This window comes from Carcharodon carcharias, chromosome 28 (assembly GCF_017639515.1).
Source record: "Carcharodon carcharias isolate sCarCar2 chromosome 28, sCarCar2.pri, whole genome shotgun sequence".
Lineage (NCBI taxonomy): Eukaryota > Metazoa > Chordata > Chondrichthyes > Lamniformes > Lamnidae > Carcharodon > Carcharodon carcharias.
In genome coordinates, this window is record NC_054494.1 from 21,043,835 (window position 1) to 21,066,893 (window position 23,059).

Consider the following 23,059-nt stretch of genomic DNA (forward strand, 5'->3'; position numbering starts at 1 on the left):
TTGCCACCTGTAAACCCTGGCAGCAGGATAGTGGCGTCTTCTGTGGCCCCATTTGCCTTGGACTTCCTGTTGATCCTGTCCCCCTTGCGCCTGCGCCTTACCCCCCCCCCCCCCACCGGTCCCTCCCCCAGAAGCTGCACTGGGACACCTGGCCTCCTCTCCCTTCTGGCCCTCTCTTTCTCCTCAGAGGAGGTGCCACCAGCGGAGACCACAGCCTCTATTCCCAGGGTAAGGGAAGGCTGTGAATCTTCCGGGGGTCTGGAAGACACGCATAAATCCAGAAATGAAGCCTGGAAATTCTGAGAATGCAGCCCTGAACAGAGAATAAGTTGCCAAGTCTCAAGAAGCCACCAGCAGCAAGTTATCTCCAAACTGCTCACTACTCCCACTGGCAATGCTGCTGACCCTTCTTACCCTGCCCGTGGATGTGGTTTTGTAAATTGTGGGCTGCCCGCCTGCCCGTTTTGTCCGTGCAATGAGTGAAAAATCACACGGGCAACATTAAATCACCGTCAACTGGGTTGTCAAGGGCCTTAACTGGCCTGTTAATTAATGGCGGGTGCAGCTCGGAATCCTGCGCACACACGCCGAGCGAGATATCGCGCAAGTGCGCGATGACGTCGGGACCCTCGCCCCATGTCATCGTGAGTCATTTTATACTCGAGCTGGTCGGGCAGCGCCCACCCGCTCAACGAGAAATTCTGCCCCATAAATCAGCTGATGGTGCTGAGAAACACACCGATTGATCCTGTTAGGGGGAAATTAAATATATACATATCATAAAAAAGAAGCACACGGTAAGAATTTGCTAAACATACTTAAAATCTGCAAGCAGCCATGGATGTTAAACCTATTGACTGCTGAGGGTAAGCAGATGGACATTGCACACTAAGGAGCTTTGAGTTTGTGATTTACACAGTTTCAAGAGAAGAACTAATGTCCAGCCACAGGCAGAACCATTCAAGTGGTGCAACGATGTGATGAAGCCTTGAGAGATGGACCGGAGATAAAACATAACCGAAAGTTAGTTTAGGTATACTCCTCTCTCAGATAAGGACAGGGCAGATGGTTTTAGCTTAGATATGGGAGGACATACAAAGACAAGAGAGGTCTTTTGATGAAACACAAGTAGTCTTGAGTTGTGAGAACCAAGTCTTGCGTATGTGTTTTAATTTTGAATGGATAATATAATTATGTATACACCCTTTAGAATAATTGGTTAGCAGAATCGCATGTTTATGTACTCAATAGGATAGTTTTAACATGGCACCTGTGTGTCGGTTACTGATTGGATATATTCAAATGTACTCAAATGTATTGTGATAAGAAAAAGTACAAAAGTAATGAAATGTAATCAGTCAGGGAGCTGCTGGGTCTTCATTCTTAGGAATGATTGCGGCTCCCTTGCATATGCTTGAATAAAACTGGTAAAGGAAGCCTGAGTCTCTCTGGTCGCTATGTGGGTCAGGGATTTAGTTTCTCCTCTTCGACTGGCCTATGTGGTAGTTGCAGGATTGGAGGGAATACCTTCTTCAATCCTGTATGCCCTGGAACTCCCTCCCTAACAGCAATGTGGCTGTACCTACGCCACATGGACTGCAGCGGTTCAAGAAGGCAGCTCACCACCACATCCTCATGGGCAACTAGGGATGGGCAATAAATGCTGGCTCAGCCAGTGATGCCCACATCCCTTGAATGAATGAATAAAAAATCTATGACATGTGTGAGGTACACTCATAGGTGTGACACTCGAGGTTGGGGGTAGGGTATTATGCTCGGCTGTCCCTACTAGATTAAGGCTGCTAGACGTGATTTCACTTGGAGCCCAGTGAAGGTAGCTACAGTTCCATAAGCAACATCCTGCCTCCTTGAACTATACAGTGAGTGATTCATACCTAATCTGGTGTGTGCACCATGTTAACAGGATAAGCAGGGATATTCCATCATCTTCACAAATGAGAAAGTTTAAAGGCAAAACGTTGGCTCGTGTTCACGGGAGGTTCCAGTGAGTTACTAGATGTGAGCAGCAGCCCATTGCAGCTGATCATGGAGCACTCACTTCATCTACATGGCTCTGTTACTGAGTGTATATGATGCACACTGTACAGGAGGAATTGGCAGAATTGAGTCCTCTCCCCAGCTGAACTAAACATAGGGAAATGCAGCCATGGGTGCCTGTGAGGACCAGTCCTGCTGTTTGGGAAATATCTGAAGTGAGTGGTATCCAACTAGGCTTTTAATGTGGGGAGAAAGCTCTGTATTAAAAGCGGAAGGGCTGGAAAAACACAGCAGGTCAGCATCTGTAAAAGAGAAAAGAGTAAGTGAAGGCTTAGAATGTAGACCCTTTATCGGAATCAGGCAGATAAATGAGGCACTTTTACAGGACTGGACAAAAAGAGAGGAGAAAGAAAAGTGGAGGTGAACGCACTGACTATCCCCACTGACCATCATGGGTTTAATGTCGTGAATATACGGACTTCCCTCACTGACCATCACAGGTTTAAGTCCTGAATATACGGACTTCCCTCACTGACCATCACGGGTTTAATGTCCTGAATATATGGACTTCCCTCACTGACCATCATGGGTTTAATGTCCTGAATATATGGACTTCCCTCACTGACCATCACAGGTTTAAGTCCTGAATATACGGACTTCCCTCACTGACCATCATGGGTTTAATGTCCTGAATATATGGACTTCCCTCACTGACCATCATGGGTTTAATGTCCTGAATATATGGACTTCCCTCACTGACCATCACGGGTTTAATGTCCTGAATATATGGACTTCCCTCACTGACCATCACTGGTTTAATGTCCTGAATATATGGACTTCCCTCACTGACCATCATGGGTTTAATGTCCTGAATATACGTACTTCCCTCACTGACCATCACGGGTTTAAGTCCTGAATATACGGACTTCCCTCACTGACCATCATGGGTTTAATGTCCTGAATATATGGACTTCCCTCACTGACCATCACGGGTTTAATGTCCTGAATACATGGACTTCCCTCACTGACCATCATGGGTTTAATGTCCTGAATATATGGACTTCCCTCACTGACCATCACGGGTTTAATGTCCTGAATATACGTACTTCTCTCACTGAGCATCACGGGTTTAATGTCCTGAATATACGGACTTCCCTCAGTGACCATCATGGGTTTAATGTCCTGAATATACGGACTTCCCTCACTGACCATCATGGGTTTAATGTCCTGAATATACGGACTTCACTCACTGACCATCACGGGTTTAATGTCCTAAATATACGCACTTCCCTCACTGACCATCATGGGTTTAATGTCCTGAATATATGGACTTCCCTCACTGACCATCACGGGTTTAATGTCCTGAATATATGGACTTCCCTCACTGACCATCATGGGTTTAATGTCCTGAATAAATGGACTTCCCTCACTGACCATCACAGGCTTAATGTCCTGAATATATGGACTTCCCTCACTGACCATCACAGGCTTAATGTCCTGAATATATGGACTTCCCTCACTGACCATCACGGGTTTAATGTCCTGAATATACGGACTTCCCTCACTGACCATCACGGGTTTAATGTCCTGAATATATGGACTTCTCTCACTGACCATCAGGGGTTTAATGTCCTGAATATACAGACTTCCCTCACTGATCATCATGGGTTTAATGTCGTGAATATATGGACTTCCCTCACTGACCATCATGGGTTTAATGTCCTGAATATACGGACTTCCCTCACTGACCATCATGGGTTTAATGTCCTGAATATACGTACTTCCCTCACTGACCATCACAGGCTTAATGTCCTGAATATATGGACTTCCCTCACTGACCATCACGGGTTTAATGTCCTGAATATATGGACTTCCCTCACTGACCATCACGGGTTTAATGTCCTGAATATATGGACTTCCCTCACTGACCATCACGGGTTTAATGTCCTGAATATATGGACTTCCCTCACCGATCATCATGGGTTTAATGTCCTGAATATACGTACTTCCCTCACTGACCATCACAGGCTTAATGTCCTGAATATATGGACTTCCCTCATTGACCATCATGGGTTCAATGTCCTGAATATATGGACTTCCCTCACTGACCATCACAGGCTTAATGTCCTGAATATATGGACTTCCCTCACTGACCATCAGGGGTTTAATGTCCTGAATATACGGACTTCCCTCACTGACCATCACGGGTTTAATGTCCTGAACATACGGACTTCCCTCACTGACCATCACGGGTTTAATGTCCTGAATATACAGACTTCACTCGCTGATCATCATGGGTTTAATGTCGTGAATATATGGACTTCCCTCACTGACCATCATGGGTTTAATGTCCTGAATATACGGACTTCCCTCACTGACCATCACAGGTTTAATGTCCTGAATATATGGACTTCCCTCACTGACCATCACGGGTTTAATGTCCTGAATATACAGACTTCCCTCACTGATCATCATGGGTTTAATGTCGTGAATATATGGACTTCCCTCACTGACCATCATGGGTTTAATGTCCTGAATATACGGACTTCCCTCACTGACCATCATGGGCTTAATGTCCTGAATATACGTACTTCCCTCACTGACCATCACAGGCTTAATGTCCTGAATATATGGACTTCCCTCACTGAGCATCACGGGTTTAATGTCCTGAATATATGGACTTCCCTCACTGACCATCACGGGTTTAATGTCCTGAATATATGGACTTCCCTCGCTGACCATCACGGGTTTAATGTCCTGAATATATCGACTTCCCTCACCGATCATCATGGGTTTAATGTCCTGAATATACGTACTTCCCTCACTGACCATCACAGGCTTAATGTCCTGAATATATGGACTTCCCTCACTGACCATCACAGGCTTAATGTCCTGAATATATGGATTTCCCTCACTGACCATCAGGGGTTTAATGTCCTGAATATACGGACTTCCGTCACTGACCATCACGGGTTTAATGTCCTGAATATACGGACTTCCCTCACTGACCATCACGGGTTTAATGTCCTGAATATACAGACTTCCCTCACTGATCATCATGGGTTTAATGTCGTGAATATATGGACTTCCCTCACTGACCATCACAGGTTTAATGTCCTGAATATATGGACTTCCCTCACCGATCATCATGGGTTTAATGTCCTGAATATACGTACTTCCCTCACTGACCATCACAGGCTTAATGTCCTGAATATATGGACTTCCCTCACTGACCGTCATGGGTTTAATGTCCTGAATATATGGACTTCCCTCACTGACCATCACAGGCTTAATGTCCTGAATATATGGACTTCCCTCACTGACCATCATGGGTTTAATGTCCTGAATATACAGACTTCCCTCACTGACCATCATGGGTTTAATGTCGTGAATATATGGACTTCCCTCACTGACCATCATGGGTTTAATGTCCTGAATATACGGACTTCCCTCACTGACCATCATGGGTTTAATGTCCTGAATATACGGACTTCCCTCACTGACCGTCATGGGTTTAATGTCCTGTATATATGGACTTCCCTCACTGACCATCACAGGATTAATGTCCTGAATATATGGACTTCCCTCACTGACCATCACGGGTTTAATGTCCTGAATATATGGACTTTCCTCACTGACCATCACGGGTTTAATGTCCTGAATATATGGACTTCCCTCACTGACCATCACGGGTTTAATGTCCTGAATATATGGACTTCCCTCACTGACCATCATGGGTTTAATGTCCTGAATATATGGACTTCCCTCACTGACCATCATGGGTTTAATGTCCTGAATATACGTACTTCCCTCACTGACCATCACAGGCTTAATGTCCTGAATATATGGACTTCCTTCACTGACCGTCATGGGTTTAATGTCCTGAATATATGGACTTCCCTCACTGACCATCACGGGTTTAATGTCCTGAATATATGGACTTCCCTCACTGACCATCACGGGTTTAATGTCCTGAATATATGGACTTCCCTCACTGACCATCACGGGTTTAATGTCGTGAATATATGGATTTCCTTCACTGACCATCACGGGTTTAATGTCCTGAATATATGGACTTCCTTCACTGACCATCACGGGTTTAATGTCCTGAATATATGGTCTTCCTTAACTGACCATCACCGGTTTAATGTCCTGAATATACGGACTTCCCTCACTGACCATCACGAGTTTAATGTCCTGAATATACGGACTTCCCTCACTGACCATCACAGGTTTAATGTCCTGAATATACGGACTTCCCTCACTGACCATCACGAGTTTAATGTCCTGAATATACGGACTTCCCTCACTGACCATCACGGGTTTAATGTCCTGAATATACGGACTTCCCTCACTGACCGTCACGGGTTTAATGTCCTGAATATACGGACTTCCCTCACTGACCATCACAGGTTTAATGTCCTGAATATACGGACTTCCCTCACTGACCATCACAAGTTTAATGTCCTGAATATACGGACTTCCCTCACTGACCATCACGGGTTTGATGTCCTGAATACACTGTTATGACTGAGCCATTGGTAAAGCTGAGTTATTTTAAAAATCCCAGAGGGAAACTTCAAACAACTGTCATAACCAATATTTCGAAGTGGTATGTTTGAGATGCGACTCTAAATTCAGGAATCAGACCACCGGTTCAAGGTTTTACATTAAACTAATTGAAATATTTTATTAATTTACACACGTTAAAATATATACACATGGCTACAAATTACTACTATTATAGCTTTTAACAAATTCCCAAACTAATCTCCATTAAGGCAACAGGAACCCAAAGCCTTAACCAAAACACCGGGCAAAGCATTTTCACCTTACACATTCAAAATGAGGTTCTTTTCACTTTGGTTCCTGTGGAGACAGTTGAAGGCTTACCGCAGCTTTTGATCTCACATTGCCTGTGTTCTGCACACACAACACTGCTGAAGTTATTCCTAGCACAGCCCATTGAATGTAAATTCTCATTGTATCACCAGCGCCTTTGAACTCCACCTTTTAACAATAAAACCCCTTTCATCGTACCAACTTTATTAGTAATATAAACATATTGCTTGGTCTCCGCTAGCTAGGTGGTAGTTTTCACCCCACTTCTTGAATGCTGTTCAGAAAAATGCAAATCTACTCTATCTCTCTTACATATCAAAACTGGTACACATCAAAGCCGGTTTTAATCCAGTTAAGACACACCCACATACTAAACCTCTATTTTAAAAGAAAATGTTTACCATTAATAATATATACATTACATTAATAATACACAATACATATAGGGGGAGTTGATAAAGTCGTGGTATTGTTGCTGGACTAATAATCCAGAGACGCAGGTGGTCCTGGGTTCGAAACCTGCCACGGCAGATGGTGGAATTTGAATTCAATAAAAACCTGGATTTAAAAGTCTAATGATGACCATGAAACCATTGTCGATTGTTGTAAAAACCCATCTGGTTCACTAAAGTCCTTTAGGGAATGAAATCTGCTACAAATGTGGTTGACTCCAGACCCACAGCAATGTGGTTGACTCTTAAATGCCCTCTGCACAAGGGCAATTAGGGATGGGCATTAAATCCTGGCCTAGCCAGTGGCACCAACATCCCAAGAATGAATTAAAAATAGCTTTGTGACAATGCTGACTAGCCGGGTTTAATGACCTGAATATACTGGCTACCCTTGCTGACCACTTAATGTCGTTCTAATAGAATTTCTCTCTGCAGGAAACAGATGAAAAACCAATTTTTATGAATTTTGAGTGATGTGCTGAGGTTCTAGAAATCATGGGTACAGTTTAAACTGGAGTAGGTGCTAGTGGAAGTTTTCATTGAGTAGTTTCCGTTATTAAAGAGTGACCTGATGTCTACCGTTAACATTTATTTTAAACATTGCTCTTGTTAAACATCCTGCCGTGTGAGCTATTCAGTGTTTAAAATGTGGACAGCCAGAGTTTCATCTTTTGTTGGACACCAGTCAGGCTTTAAATGATAAAATGATAGCTTTGCGATATCAAACCCTGACAATAGTAAGGTGATAAAATCCCTGTTCATCTGTTGCAGTTTGTAGATAAAATGCTGGTTGTCAAGTGCCATGTGTTTGGTGATTTCTGATGATCCAGAGAGGGGATTGGATACGAGTTGCATTTCTCTCTGCACTCCTCCAGCACCCCTTGAACATCCCTGATTCTAATTGCTCTACCGTTGGTGGCCATGCCTTCAGCCTCCTAGACCCTTAGCTCTGGAGTTCCCTCCTTAAAATTTTCTATCTCTCTCACCTCCTTTATGACATGCCTTAAAACCTACCTCTCTGACCAAGCTTTCTCCTTATGTGGCTCAGTATCAAATTTTGTTTGATAATCATTTTCCTGAAGCGCCCTGGGATGGTTTTACTACTTTAAAGGTGCTATATAAATGCAAGTTGTTTACGTAGAGCCTTTCACAACCTTGACCTCCCAAATCAATTTACTAGCCAAAGAGGCAGAGACAACGTGGAGAAAATCTTCTTTACGGAATGGGTGGTGAAGATTTTGCCTGACACGGTGATGGATACAGATTCAATAAATAGTCTTTAAAAGAGAATTGGATAAATACTGGAAGGGGAAAAATTGCAGGGATTTAAGACCATAAGACATAAGACATAGGAGCAGAAATTAGGCCATTCGGCCCATTGAGTCTGCTCCGTCATTCAATCATGGCTGATAAGTTTCTCAACCGCCTTCTCCCCATAACCTTTGATCCCCTTACCAATCAAGAACCTATCCATCTCGGTCTTAAATACGCTCAATGACCTGGCCTCCACAGCCTTCTGTGGCAATGAATTCACCACTCTCTGGCTAAAGACGTTTCTCCTCATCTCTGTTCTAAAAGGTCTTCCCTTTACTCTGAGGCTGTGCCCTCGAGTCCTAGTCTCTCTACTAATGGAAACATCTTCCTCACGTCCACTCTATCCAGGCCTTTCAGCATCCTGTAAGTTTCAATCAGATCCCCCCTCATCCTTCTAAACTCAATCGAGTATAGACCCAGAGTCCTCAAATGTTCCTCATATGTTAAGACTTTCATTCCTGGGATTGTTCTCGTGAACCTCCTCTGGACCCTCTCCAGGGCCAGAACATCCTTCCTGAGATATGGGGCCCAAAATTGCTCACAATATTCTAAATGTGGTCTGACCAGAGCCTTATAAAGCCTCAGCAGCACATCCCTGCTTTTATATTCTAGTCCTCTTGAAATAAATGCCAACATTGCATTTGCCTTCCTAACTACCGACTCAACCTGCAAGTTAACCTTAAGTGAATCCTGGACTAGGACTCCCAAGTCCCTTTGCACTCCAGATTTCTGAATTCTCTCCCCATTTAGAAAATAGTCTATGCCTCTATTCTTCCTACCAAAGTGCATGACCTCACACTTGCTCACGTTGTATTCCATCTGCCGTGTCTTTGCCCATTCTCCTAACCTGTCCAAATCCTCTGCAGCCTCCCCACCTCCTCAATACTACCTGTCCCTCCACCTATCTTTGTATCATCTGCAAAATTAGCCAGGATGCCCTCAGTTCCTTCATCTTGATCATTAATGTATAAAGTGAAAAGTTGTGGTTCCAACACTGACCCCTGCGGAACTCCACTAGTCACCGGCCGCCATCCTGAGAAGGACTCTCTTATCCCCTCTCTCTGCCTCCTGCCAGACAGCCAATCTTCTATCCATGCTAGTACCTTGCCTCGAACATCATGGGCTCTTATCTTACTGAGCAGCCTCCTGTGCGGCACCTTGTCAAAGGCCTTCTGGAAGTCTAAGTAGATAACATCTATTGGCTCTCCTTTGTCTAACCTACTCGTTACCTCCTCAAAGAATTCTAACAGATTTGTCAGGCATGACCTCCCCTTGATGAAACCATGCTGATTTTGCCCTATTTTACAATGCACTTCCATTTTTAATCCTTATCCTTAATAATGGACTCTAAAATCTTACCAATGACCGAGGTCAGGCTAATTGGCCTGTAATTTCCCATCTTTTGCCTCACTCCCTTCTTAAACAGGGGGGTTACATTCGCGATTTTCCAATCCTCTGGGACCCTCCCTGACTCAAGTGATTCCTGAAAGATCATCACTAACGCCTCCACTATCTCTTCAGGTATCTCCTTCAGAACTCTGGGGTGTAATCCATCTGGTCCAGGTGATTTATCCATCTTCAGACATTTCAGTTTTCCTAGCACCTTCTCCTTGGTAATGGCCACCATACTCACCTCTGCCCCCCCGACTCTCTTGAACTTTGGTGATGTTACTCGTGTCTTCCACTGTGAAGACTGACGCAAAGTACCTATTCAGCTCCTCCACCATTTCTTTGTTCCCCACTATTACCTCTCCAGTGTCATTTTCCAGTGGCCCAATGTCCACTTTTGCCTCTCTCTTACCCCTTATGTATCTAAAAAAACTCATGCAATCTTCTTTTATATTACTGGCTAGTTTACCCTCATATTTAATCCTCTCCCTCCTTATTTCTTTTTTAGTTGTCCTCTGTTGGTCTTTGTAGGCTCCCCAATCCCCTGGTTTCCCACTGCTCTTCGCCGCATTGTATGCTTTCTCTTTAGCTTTTATGCTGTCCGTGACTTCCCTTGTCAGCCATGGTTGCCTCGTCCTCCCTTTAGTATGCTTCTTCTTCCTAGGGATGAATTTTTGCTGTGTTTACTCTCAAACTACTCCCAGAAACTTCTGCTATTGCTGTTCCACAGTGTTTCCTGCTAGCTCATCTCTCAGTCAATTCTGGCCAGCTCCTCCCTCATGCCTCTGTAGTTGCTTTTATTCAACTGTAATACCGTTACATCTGATTCCAGCTTTTTCCTCTCAAATTGCAGGGTAAATTCTATCATATTATGGTCACTTCCACCTAAGGCTTCCTTCACCTTAAGCTTCCTTATCAAATCTGCCTCATTACACATCACTAAATCTAGAATTGCCTGTTCCCTAGTGGGCTCCACCACAAGCTGCTCCAAAAAGCCATCTCGTAGACATTCCACAAATTCCTTTTCTTGGGATCCACTACCAACCTGATTTTCCCAGTCCACCTGCATATTGAAATCCCCCATGATCACTGTAACCTTGCCTTTCTTACGCACCTTTTCTATCTCCTGGTGTGTTTTATGCCCCACATCCTGATTACTGCTCGGAGGCCTGTACATAACTCCCAGTATGGTTTTATTACCTTTGTGGTTCCTCAACTCTTACCCACACAGATTCTACATCATCTGACCCTACGTCATTTCTTGCTATCGATCTAATTTCATTTCTTACTAACAAAGCAACCCCACCCCCTCTGCCAACCTGCCTATCTTTTCGATAGGATGTATATCCTCGGATATTTAGCTCCCAGTCCTGATCCCCTTGCATCCATGTCTCCGTGATGCCCACCACATCATACCGGCCAATTTTAATCTTTGAAGAAGAACACATTTTCAAGAGACAGTGCAGACTAAATGGGCCGACCTTCTGGGCTGTGCTATTCTGAATCTATGAAGCGTTTTTTCTTAAAAGTGTAGTCATTGTTGTTATATGGGGAATATTCATATAGCTAATTTGGCCATGAATGAAGCAAAGCACTAGGCTCAGAAAGAGTTGAAAGCTTTTTAAAAGGCTGGGCACCCTGGGCCACCTTGGCAACCACTTACTGAGGGAGAGTGACTCAGGCCGAGGTACATGTGCCTTAGCAGCTGTTAGCAGAGAGTTGGAGGAAAATGGGACCAAGAGGAACGAGGAGCTCAGAGAGGAGTAAATAAACTAGTTTGTTATTTATCTCTCTCTGCAGAAATTGGGAAATTGAGACTGCTGCCTTGGATATCTTCAGTTTTCAGTGATGAATGAATGATTTTCTGAGGTGTAGAGAGATGTGTGGAAACCTCTGTGGCCAGAGTTGTTGGTGCGGGAAGATAAGATCAATGCAGCAGAGAAACCTGCAAGGTGCCACTTACTGGCCTCCTCAGGGTAATAATGAACTCCATCAGTACCTGGAGACCCGTCTTTTTTTGAAATTACTGAGCTTGAGTTCCAAGCCTGTTGGAGTTTATTTAATTTGGATGATGCCCTGCAGCAAATTGAACTGTAAAAGTTGCCAGATTGTGAACTCGGAATGCAGTCAGCTATAGAAAGTCACTGACTTACCCCTGAAATTGGAGGGCTGTAAGTACAGAGTGGTGGGGATGTATAGCTGACACTGAAACAGACTCTGTTGGACAGCCTGCTGGGTGATACACAGCTTCATTGAAAACTACTGTAACCCAGATCCATTATACCTCGTTACCCTTGCCTTTACTGCCACTGCCCTGCTGTGAGAGCAGGTTTAAACATGGCTGTTGCACTGGTTGCATCATGCCAGTTAAGTTTGAATACCTGTGTGCAGTGCCAGGGTAATGCAGTGTTATCTGAGCTAAGGTAAATGCTGCATGAGCGCTCGCCATCACTCTGGGTCCAGGTTTCTGTCAGGTGTCTCCCAGCAATATTGGGGGAAGGTCTTCAAGTTGATGGCAGGGGCGGGGCTCAGGGCTGAGGAGGGGGGGTGAGGAGGGGGTGCAGGGCTGAGGAGGGGGGTGAGGAGGGGGGGTGAGGAGGTGGGGGTGAGGAGGGGGGTGAGGAGGTGGGGGTGAGGAGGGGGGTGAGGAGGGGGGGTGAGGAGGGGGAGTGCAGGGCTGAGGAGGGGGGGTGAGGAGGGGGGGTGCAGGGCTGAGGAGGGGGGGTGAGGAGGGGGGGTGAGGAGGGGGGGTGCAGGGCTGAGGAGGGGGGGTGAGGAGGGGGGGTGAGGAGGGGGGGTGAGGAGGGGGGGTGCAGGGCTGAGGAGGGGGGGTGAGGAGGGGGGATGCAGGGCTGAGGAGGGGGGGTGAGGAGGGGGGGTGAGGAGGGGGGGTGCAGGGCTGAGGAGGGGGGGTGAGGAGGAGGGGTGAGGAGGGGGGTGAGGAGGGGGGGTGAGGAGGGGGGGGTGAGGAGGGGGGGTGAGGAGGGGGGGGTGAGGAGGGGGGGCTCAGGGCTGAGGAGGGGGGGTGAGGGGGGGGTGAGGAGGGGGGGGTGAGGAGGGGGGGGGTGAGGAGGGGGGGTGAGGAGGGGGGTGAGGAGGGGGGGTGAGGGGGGGGTGAGGGGGGGGGTGAGGAGGGGGGGTGAAGGGGGGGTGAGGATGGGGGGTGAGGAGGGGGGGGGTGAGGAGGGGGGGTGGTGGGGGGGTGAGGAGGTGGGGGTGAGGAGGGGGTTGAGGAGGGGGGGTGAGGAGGGGGGGGTGGTGGGGGGGGGGTGAGGAGGGGGGTGGTGGGGGGGTGAGGTGGGGGTGAGGAGGTGGGGGTGAGGAGGGGGTTGAGGAGGGGGGGTGAGGAGGGGGGGTGAGGAGGGGGGGGTGGTGGGGGGGGGTGAGGAGGGGGGTGAGGTGGGGGTGAGGAGGTGGGGGTTGAGGAGGGGGGGTGAGGGGGGGGTGAGGAGGGGGGGTGAGGGGGGGGTGAGGAGGGGGGTTGGTGGGGGGGTGAGGAGGGGGGGTGGTGGGGGGGTGAGGAGGGGGGTGAGGAGGGGGTTGAGGAGGGGGGGGTGAGGAGGGGGGGTGAGGAGGGGGTTGAGGAGGGGGGGTGAGGAGGGGGGGTGGTGGGGGGGTGAGGAGGTGGGGTTGAGGAGGAGGGGGTTGAGGAGGGGGGGTGGTGGGGGGGTGAGGAGGTGGGGGTGAGGTAGGGGTGAGGAGGTGGGGGTGAGGAGGGGGGGGTGAGGTGGGGGTGAGGAGGTGGGGGTGAGGAGGTGGGGGTGAGGAGGGGGGGTGAGGAGGGGGGGTGAGGAGGGGGGGTGCAGGGCTGAGGTGGAAGGATTTGCTTCATTACATTTTTCTTTAAAAGTCGCCTGTACAGATTTACAGGAAACCATTCTAGTGGCAGGAAGACCACGAGAACCAAAGTGTAAGGGCTGCCGCTCGGAACTCAAGTCGCCATTCGAATCACGGTTTAGATGTAAAAATATTAGCTATGGCTGGTCATTGGATTATAGAATGTTAAAGGATAGAAGGAGGCCATTTGGCCCATTGTGTCTTTGCCAGCTCTGTCAGTACTGACCATAGGGCAGAATTCTCCCTTCGGCGAGTGGGGGTGGGGCCTGCTCGCCGACGTGTGAAATGACGCACGGTGACGTTGGGCGGGAGTCCCGACATCACCGCGCGTCATTGAGATGGTCAGTGCGGTGGGCACGCAGCTGAGTCAGACCATCACTAAACAGGTAAAGGAGCTGCCTGAAGATTAGCGGGCAGGCCAGAAGCCTTGAGGCCTTCAGAAAAAACACAAAAACCTCATCCACGGCCGGGATGAGGGTTCGTGTGGGATTTAACATTGGTGTGACATTTTTAATGAAAGTAATTGACATGTCCCAGGTCATGTGACAGTGTCACTTGAGGGGACATGTCAGTAAAAATTTTTCTCATCATTTATTATCTTTTCAAAAGTAACACCGATCTCCCTGAGGAGATAGAGCGCACTCCCAACTCACGGAATCCACCCCCCCCCCCACCGCACAGGGAGCACATAGCAAAATGGGGGCACCGATCAGGAACCCACCCTTCCCCGCACAATCCTCCCCTGACGGTGGTGGGGGTGGTGGGGGGGGGGGGGGGGGGGGGGGGTGGTGGGGAGGTGGTGGGTGGTGGTGGTGGTGAAATGCTGCCCATAGAATTTCCTGCTGAACATTTATTTCACCTGCATTGTTGGTTGAACAGATTAAGTCTTGTCTGTTACTGTTTAGCGATTGGTCCATTTTCATTGATTTCAGAGACATTTCCTCCTCTCCAATTTGTTTTCTTTCTGTGTTTTGCGGGGGTGGGAGTGGGTATGTGGGGCCGTGGTGGGTGGGTGAGGGCATACATTGGTGTGAGGGGCATGAGAGGCCCATAGGGTTGTTTGGGGGTCATGCATTGGCATGAGAGCATGAGAGGCTGTAGGGGGCGGGTGGGTGGCATACATTGATATGGGGGCCATGAAGGACCATAGGGTTATTTGGCATGAGGCATGAGGGCCAAAGGGCGTGAGTTGGGGACAAAGGTTGGCATGGGGGACATGAAGAGGACCTTTTGAATTTACCTTTCAGTGGTTCCCTCAGACTAGGTTCATGACACCACTGAAGTGCCGTGAACCACGACTCTTTAAAAAGCTGGCCCGACTCCATGAAATTGCGGAGCGATTTGACATGGCCATTCCCACAATGGAGCTGGCCAGACCGGGAGTGCAGAGTGTGGGCTCATGACCCGAACCAGCCTGAACTCCTGAAAATCGGAAACCCTGGGAATGGGGTTGGGAATCCCAGAATCGGGACCTGCCGCAATATTTAAAGGGCTTCTGAATCATAGAGGTCTACTGCACAGTAATAAGTCCTCCGGCCCATCGAGTCTGCGCTGGTCAAACAAGAACCTAACTATTCTAATCCCATTTTCCAGCACTAGCCCATAGCCTTGTATACCATGGCATCACAGGTGCACATCCAAATACTTCTTAAATGTTGTGAGGGTTTCTGCCTCTACCACCCTTTCAGGCAGTGAGTTCCAGATTCCCACCCACCCTCTGGGTGAAAAAATTCTTCCTCACATCCCCTCTAAACCTCCTGCCCCTTACCTTAAATCTATGCCCCCCGGTTATTGATCCCTCCACCAAGGGGAGAAGCTCCTTCCTGTCTACCCTATCTATGCCCCTCATAATTTTATACACCTCAATCATGTCCCCCCTCAATCTCCTCTGCTCCAGGGAAAATAACCCCAGTCTATCCAATCTCTCCTCATAAGTAAAACTCTCCAGCCCAGGCAACATCCTGGTAAATCTCCTCTGCACTCTCTCTAATGCAGTTACATCCTTCATAGAATGTGGATTCTAGAACTGCATGCAGTCCAACTCCCAACTCGGCGAAAATCCAGCCTCGTTTCTCCCTGTGTGACTCAGTGTCATATTTTGTTTTTTGTCCTGAAAGATCTGGCCCTAATTTTTAAGCTACATCCCTTAGTTCTAGACTTCCCAACCAGCAGAAATAGAGAAAAGAAAATTTGTAAACTAAAAACATGAGAAGTGAAGCTGGAGTAGGCCATATGACCCTTTATCTGCTCTTCCATTCAATGAGATCATGGTTGATCTTCGATCTCAATTCAACCTTCCCATACTATCCCCATATCCCTTAATTCCAATTGTACACAAAAACCCAGCCATCTCTGTTTGAGTCTGAGCATCCACAGCTCACAGATTTCCAAAGATTCAAAATCCTTTTGAGAATTTTCTCCTCATCTCCGTCCCAAATAACCAACCAACTGTTAAACACGTTAAACCTCACAGTTCTGCACCCCACCCCCAACTGCAAGAAAAGCTTTTAGTGATGGGGCTTCTTCAGTGCCATGAATTCTCAGGTGCGTGGTCATATGATCCTACAAATAAAATGACTGTATTTACAGAAGGCTTCCCCCATACAGGAGCCCATACCATTCTCGACCATTGCCCATCTGTGCTCCCACTCATAGTGTCTGTATCCTCCCTTCTTCAGGTTCCCTTTAATCCTGTTTCTTAAATCATCCTTCATTTGCATAGGTGAAAACTCTACCTGGGCCCACTCTCACCTGGGGTCTTGTTGCTACTCTGCAACTTCCTGTCTCCTGGGTCCATCAGGCAAAACAACCAGGACTCCTTGGCCTGTCTGGACCAATGCAGGAAACCTGTGAGAGTACTGAGACTGTGTGTTTACCTGGATCACTTCTGCTGTCAGTCGGAGCATGGATTGTTCCTCAGCGAAGTTGACTTTCTGAAGGGCATTAGCTTCTATCACCTACATCAGCTGGCACTGCAGTAGCTGAGCTGGTGACAGTACTGGCTTACAGTGAGGTCAAACCAGGCTCTGGGTGAGCTCTGCTACTTTCATTGAACACTGGAAGATGTTTTAGTGTGCAGTGGAGGGGCAGATTGGAGTTACCTGTCCCACAGTACACATGTTCTGAATAATCAATTAACTTAATGGGCAGGATATTGAGATCGGCGAGGGGGTGGGGCCTGCTTACCAACATGTAAAATGATGCAGGATGACATTGGGCGGAACTCCCAACGCCACCCAGCCCCATTTCCATTTTCAGGTCGACGGGGCCGCAGCCAAACTGTCAACGGCCAATTGAGGCCATTTAAAAACTAATTGAACTAGTTAAAGGACCTGCCCAGTCCAACCTTAAGGTTGGCGGGCAGGCTGGGAGCCCTGGCGGGCTTCAGAAAAAGCATGAAACCTCGATCACAGGCGGGATGAGGTTTCATGTAGATTTTTAAAAGGTTAATTAAAAGTGATGTCCCAACTCATGTGACAGTGTCACGTGAGGGCACGTGTCAGGGAAATTTTATTTTTCTATGTTTAACATTTTTGAATTTGGCGCCGACCTCCCTGAGGCTGCACTTAGCCTCAGGGAGATGAGTGCGCTCATTCACCTGAATCAGCACACTCTCGGCTAAGGGAATATCCTCCCCCCAACCCCCCACCCCAACCGCCTGTACAAGGAGCGCATAGCACTTCCTGGAGAGCTTCACACTGGGTGGGCCTTAGTTGGCCCGTCCACGTAAAATGGCGGTGTGCCCCCCCCGATCGGGGGTGCTGATCGGACGCGCGCCCACACACACTCACTCCTGAACTTCCCCCCTGAAGGGGGGAAAATTCTGCCCAATGTTACAACCCACCCCCAGGTGAGGTTCCCTAAAGCTGTTGATACAGACAAAACGCCTCAATTTGTCACTATCTGGCTGGGACGCTCCCAAATTGTGTGCCCTGGGTGAGAAGGGATGGACTGGCTTCCCTGCCTTTATTTAACATCCCTACCCCCCCAATTCTATTGGTCACAGCAAGATTTAATCTAAAAGGGATCCCTTTCGTGGATACCATTCTCCCAGACCCAATCGTTCTGGTTTTGAAGGAACCACTTTGATCAGACTTTCTTAAGCTAGGGGTACGAGTAAGTTTATTAACTACTAATGGCAGGAAAGGATGAAACACATGCATATTCGGTCATACACATTAAGAATTTAGCTTGAAGTAAGTGAATATGTATAAGGTTTCAAGGTTCCAGTAGTGTTGAATTTGGTATAGAGGGAGAGAGATTGGGATATTTGCAAAATGGCGATTTGCAGAAGTATTTTGTGTGATTGTTATTTCTGAGTCAAACTTCCAGCACTTGCTCTCTCTCAGAACACCCGCCAACAGACAGACACCAGGGCGGCTTTTCAACTCACTTTTAACCCCTTCTTTGTATATTCCAAGTTGGAAGTGAATCACAAATTTGTCTGGGCATTGCTCACAGGATTTCTTGATGAGATGATACTCATCTTCCATTATGTCCCATTGTCTCTACCAGAGGGAGCAATTAGGTTTTCCACCCACGGTGGTTGACAGGGCCCTCAACCGTGTCCGGCCCATCTCCCGTGCATCCGCCCTCACACCTTCCCCTCCCTCTCAGAACCATGAGAGGGTCTCCCTTGTCCTCACTTATCACCCCATCATCCTCCGCCATTTCCGCCAACTCCAGCATGATGCCACCACCAAACACATCTTCCCTTCACCCCCCCTGTCAGCATTTCATAGGGATCGTTCCCTCCAGGACACCCTGTCCACTCCTCCTTCATCCCCCCAGACCTCAACCTCCTCCCACGGCACCTTCCCATGCAACCGCAGAAGGTATAACACTTGCCCCTTTACTTCCCCTCCCGCCACTGTCCAAGGGCCCAAATACTCTTTGCAAGTGAAGCAGTATTTCACTTGCACTTCCCTCAATTTAGTCTACTGCATTCACTGCTCCCAGTGTGGTCTCCTATACATTGGAGGGACCAAACGCAGACTGGGTGACCACTTTGCGGAACACCTTCGGTCTGTGCACAAGCATGACCCAGACTTCCCTGTCGCTTGCCATTTCAACACACCACCCTGCTCTCATGCCCACATGTCCGTCCTTGGCCTGCTGCATTGTTCCAGTGAAGCTCAACACAAACTGGAGGAACAGCACCTCATCTTCCGACTAGGCACTTTACAGCCTTCTGGACTGAATATTGAGTTCAACAACTTTAGATCATGAACTCTTTCCTCCATCCTCACCCCTCTTTTTGATCCCCCTTTTTTCTAATAATTATTCTATTTTATTAGATATATATTTTTCTTTTCCCACTTATTTCTATCATTATTTTTAAAATGTATTTCCATCCATTGTTTTATCTCCATCTTTTAGCCTATTTCGATCCCTTCTCCCCACCCCACCCCCACTAGGGCTATCTGTACCTTGCTCGTCCTGCTTTCTACCCTTAATGTCACCATTAGCACATTCCTTAGCTAATACCACCACCATCAACACCTCCTTTGACCTTTTGGCAATCTCTCCTTTGCCTCCACCTATCATTGGCCCTCTATCCAGCTCCACCTGTCCCTCCCCCTCCCCCCAACCAGCTTATATTTCACCACATTTCTTATTCCTCTTTAGTTCTGATGAAGAGTCATACGGACTCGAAATGTTAACTCTTGTCTTCCCCTCCACAGATACTGTCAGACCTGCTGAGTTTTTCCAGCAATTTTTGTTTTTATCTGAGCAATTAGTTCCTTTAGTGACTTTAGAAGTACCTTGTCTGGCAACAGGGTGAGGTTCCATTATCTCTTAGGGAGTCACCCTGCAGCATTCCAGTCAGTGGCATGTGAGCATTTTAAAAACTCAGGTCTTATTTTTAATTTCCGGATGCAATTCAGTGTTTATCCTTCATTATTATGACATTCATTTAACTAAAGCAGTAAGAATAAAAGTTAATTTGGTGTCTAGATTTTACCCATGTTGTTTGATGTAACCTGAATTCTTTGATTTTGGATTAGAGAGCAGTATTTTGTGTTTGATTTCCGTTAATTCTCCCTCTGATCTGCTGTGTGTTAATGAACTGTGACATCAGTAATGCTTTCTAAAGCTTAAGTCCATTTGCACATTTTGTTGAATCGCACATTATCCCCAATCAGCTTTTCTGGAATTACTTTCACCTGATAGACCTTTAATGACTTGTGCAGTCAGAGATTGTGACAAGAATAAACAGAAACAATGCTGAATTATTTTGGAATTACCCCAATTCAATTTTTGGACTTCATTATTTTTTAAAACTTAACACTTGGGAAATAAAATTAATTGAAAATGAAAAAAGGACTCACACAAATAACCTTCATTTCTTCCCTCTCTCTTTCTCTCCTCCCCTTAACTCTCTTCCTGATTATTTGCTCTCATTCTTTGGTTCAAGGTTGACGATCTAGAAATTCAGGTGGGCTGTTGGGAAGGATAGTTGGCATCAGGGCTGGGGGGGATGTGGTCAGGGCTAGAGTTCAGAGTTCAAGGGTCAAGGATGGAGAGCAGCCTGGAGTCCATGATCCAGGGTGAGGTGGGCAGAGTTGCTGACAGATGATGTCAGAAGCAGCAGTCAGATCTTTTAATGTAAGATCTGGAGTAGCTCTCCTGCATTTATTGAAGTTATTTGCCTTTGTTGCAACTTGGGTTGGTTTCTTATAATGGCTCCAGCAGCCTCAGGACAAGCCAACGCTGGAGCGGGGACCTTGAGCAGATGTTAGGCCCTTTGCATATGTAAGTGTGGGGCTTAACATCTGCTTCAGGAGCAGGTAAAGGATGCCTCTTGTTTAACCTTGTCAGTGGCCAGCACTCATTCGACAAGGAACATGCATTGCTTTTTTTGCCCGTCAATTGGACCTCTTGATAGGCTGAGTGGCGCCTGTAAAATGGTTGCCGCGTGGCCCAGTTTTTAAGCCCATGACTTCACTCTGGTGAAATGAAAGCTGTACAGTCTACTGGAGAAAAGGTTGTCCTGATTCTTACAATTATACCAGTTCAAGTTTGAGCCGGGTGTTTAATCGCTACTCTGCCTATAGTTGGAAATGATTCCTGAGCAGCATATTGTAGCTCTGTGTGTTGGTGAGATGTTGGAGTATTTTTAAAGGCCTGAAACTTACTACCATTTACTTAAAAATCCAGTTGCAATTGCCTGGGGCAGCTAAGGTAATCCTGTTCACAGTCCTCATGTGAATAAAGGTGTCAAGGACCCAATGTACTTGGTGTCTAACAATCTCCTTTTGTTTCCTTTTCCTCTCTGCAGCAAGGTGGATTTGGAATTTGGAAAGGTTAGTTGCTGCCGGTGAATCATTAGTTATGTGGATAGCTGCAAGCTGGTGCTGTTGTGCTCTGCTGCTTGATGGCCCTTGTTCTGTTAGTCTGACTAATGAGCCCTGCTGCTGTGGGGCCTGTGATGAATTAAGGCCCAGACTGTTCACTCTTGAGCCTGATTGGTTTATCTTGGTCCCAAGGGGGGAAAGCTCAGCACATTGTGCATGGGTGGCATATTCTCCTGCCTGTTCGAAACATTTCCAGATAACTCCACACTTCACTGAGAACAAACAAAACATCACTGAATTCATGTTGAGTTTCTGTGTTTTTTTAAATTAAATTTCTATGTTGATTTAATTGCAGGCTGGAGTGGAGCATAAAATTGACCTACAGATTAAGCCAGCAGCTGAAACACTTGGTAAGTACTGTAAAACAGGCAAGAGAAACAGGAGCCAAATAATCATTAATTCTTTAACTCTGGCATTGCTTCTACACCAGAATTATAACTTAGACCCACTTGTCCTCTCGTCTCAATTCAATAGAGTGAAAGAGATACTTCATCCCTCCAGATGTTCCTTTACTATATCCAGCTACACTATATCATTTATTCACATAACTATGGGCTGAATTTTCCCCCCGTTGGGAGTGGGGGGGATGTTGATGGGCAGGCAAGTACAGGCGCTTCCGACTGGCGCCCCCGATTGGAGGCACGACGCCATTTTAGGTGAGTGGGCCAATTAAGGCCCGTTCAGCATGACACCTGCACTGAAACGCTATGCGCTCCCTGTGCGGGTGGGGGGGAAATCCCAAAATCGAGAGTATGCTCTTTCACGCATGTGCACGAAAAAGCGCACTCATCTCCCTGAGGCTAAGTGCAGCCTCAGGGAGATCGGCTGTAAATGTAAAAAAGATAAAAATAGAAAAATAATATTTCCCTAACATGTCCCCTCGTGTGACAATGTCATGTGAGTTAGGACAGGGCCATAATTTTTGCAAAACCTTTATTAAAATTTTTTAAAGCCTACATGAAACCTCCTCCCACCCATGGATGAGGTTTCATGTTTTCTCTAGTTCCTGCTGGTGCTCCTGGCCAGCCGCCAACCTTAAGGATTTTGCTGTGCTCCCGCCTTCCTGAAAATGTAAATGGGGGCACGGTGATGGCAGGAGTTCCCCCCGATGTCACCGCGTGTCATTTCACGTGTCGGTGAGCAGGCCTCACCCCCGCTCGCTGCCGTGTAAAATCCTGCCCTCTGAGTCTATTTTTGGGGATCATGAGGCCCGTCACCAGCATTTATACAAATTATTTTTCTTCTGCCCTCCTTGTCAGCTGTGGCTCAGTTACAAGTCTCTGAATCCGAAGGTTGTGGGTTCAAGGCCCACTTTTGAGCACGTAATCCAGGCCGACACTCGAGGGAGTACTGAGGGAATGCTGCACTGTCGGACTTTCGGACAAGGTGCTAAATCAAGGTCCCGTCTGCCCTCTCAGGTGGGCATGAGAGATTCCTTCGTACTCTTTAGAAGAGGACTCTGGAGTTTTCCAAGGTGTCCTCACCATTCTAAAACCCTGAACCACCAACACAAAGAGAAAACAGATTATCTGGTGTGGGAGCTTGCTGTGCACAACTTCACTGTCACATTTCCTACATTACAACAGTGACTACACGTCAAAAGCACTTCATTTGCTTTGGAACGTGCTGAGGTCAATTAATGTGATTGGAAGCCTAGGCTGCATCCTGAGAAACTCTACACTTTTTTTTACAAAGTAGAAAAAAACACACACAATGACACAATGAAGCTTCCAGTGTCTAAAAATGTCTTTACATCATCCCCTTTTATCAACTGAATTAACTATTGATGGTTAAAAATGATAGCTACAATTTGAAAACTACAACCTGAAATGTCCCATCACTAGCATTGTGTGTGAATGGCTGAACCTC

The 23,059-nt window shown here is 46.9% G+C and overlaps 1 protein-coding gene across 2 annotated transcripts in view; it reads left to right on the forward strand.

Moving 5' to 3' along the window:
• The window catches only part of comtd1 (catechol-O-methyltransferase domain containing 1), a 74,913-nt gene that overhangs the window by 35,785 nt on the left and 16,069 nt on the right, over positions 1 to 23,059 (forward strand). For both annotated transcript variants that reach the window (XM_041176436.1, XM_041176437.1), the window contains exon 5: positions 21,486 to 21,540. In XM_041176436.1, the coding sequence (XP_041032370.1) occupies positions 21,486 to 21,540 (55 nt within the window). The remainder of the gene's footprint in view (positions 1 to 21,485; positions 21,541 to 23,059) is intronic.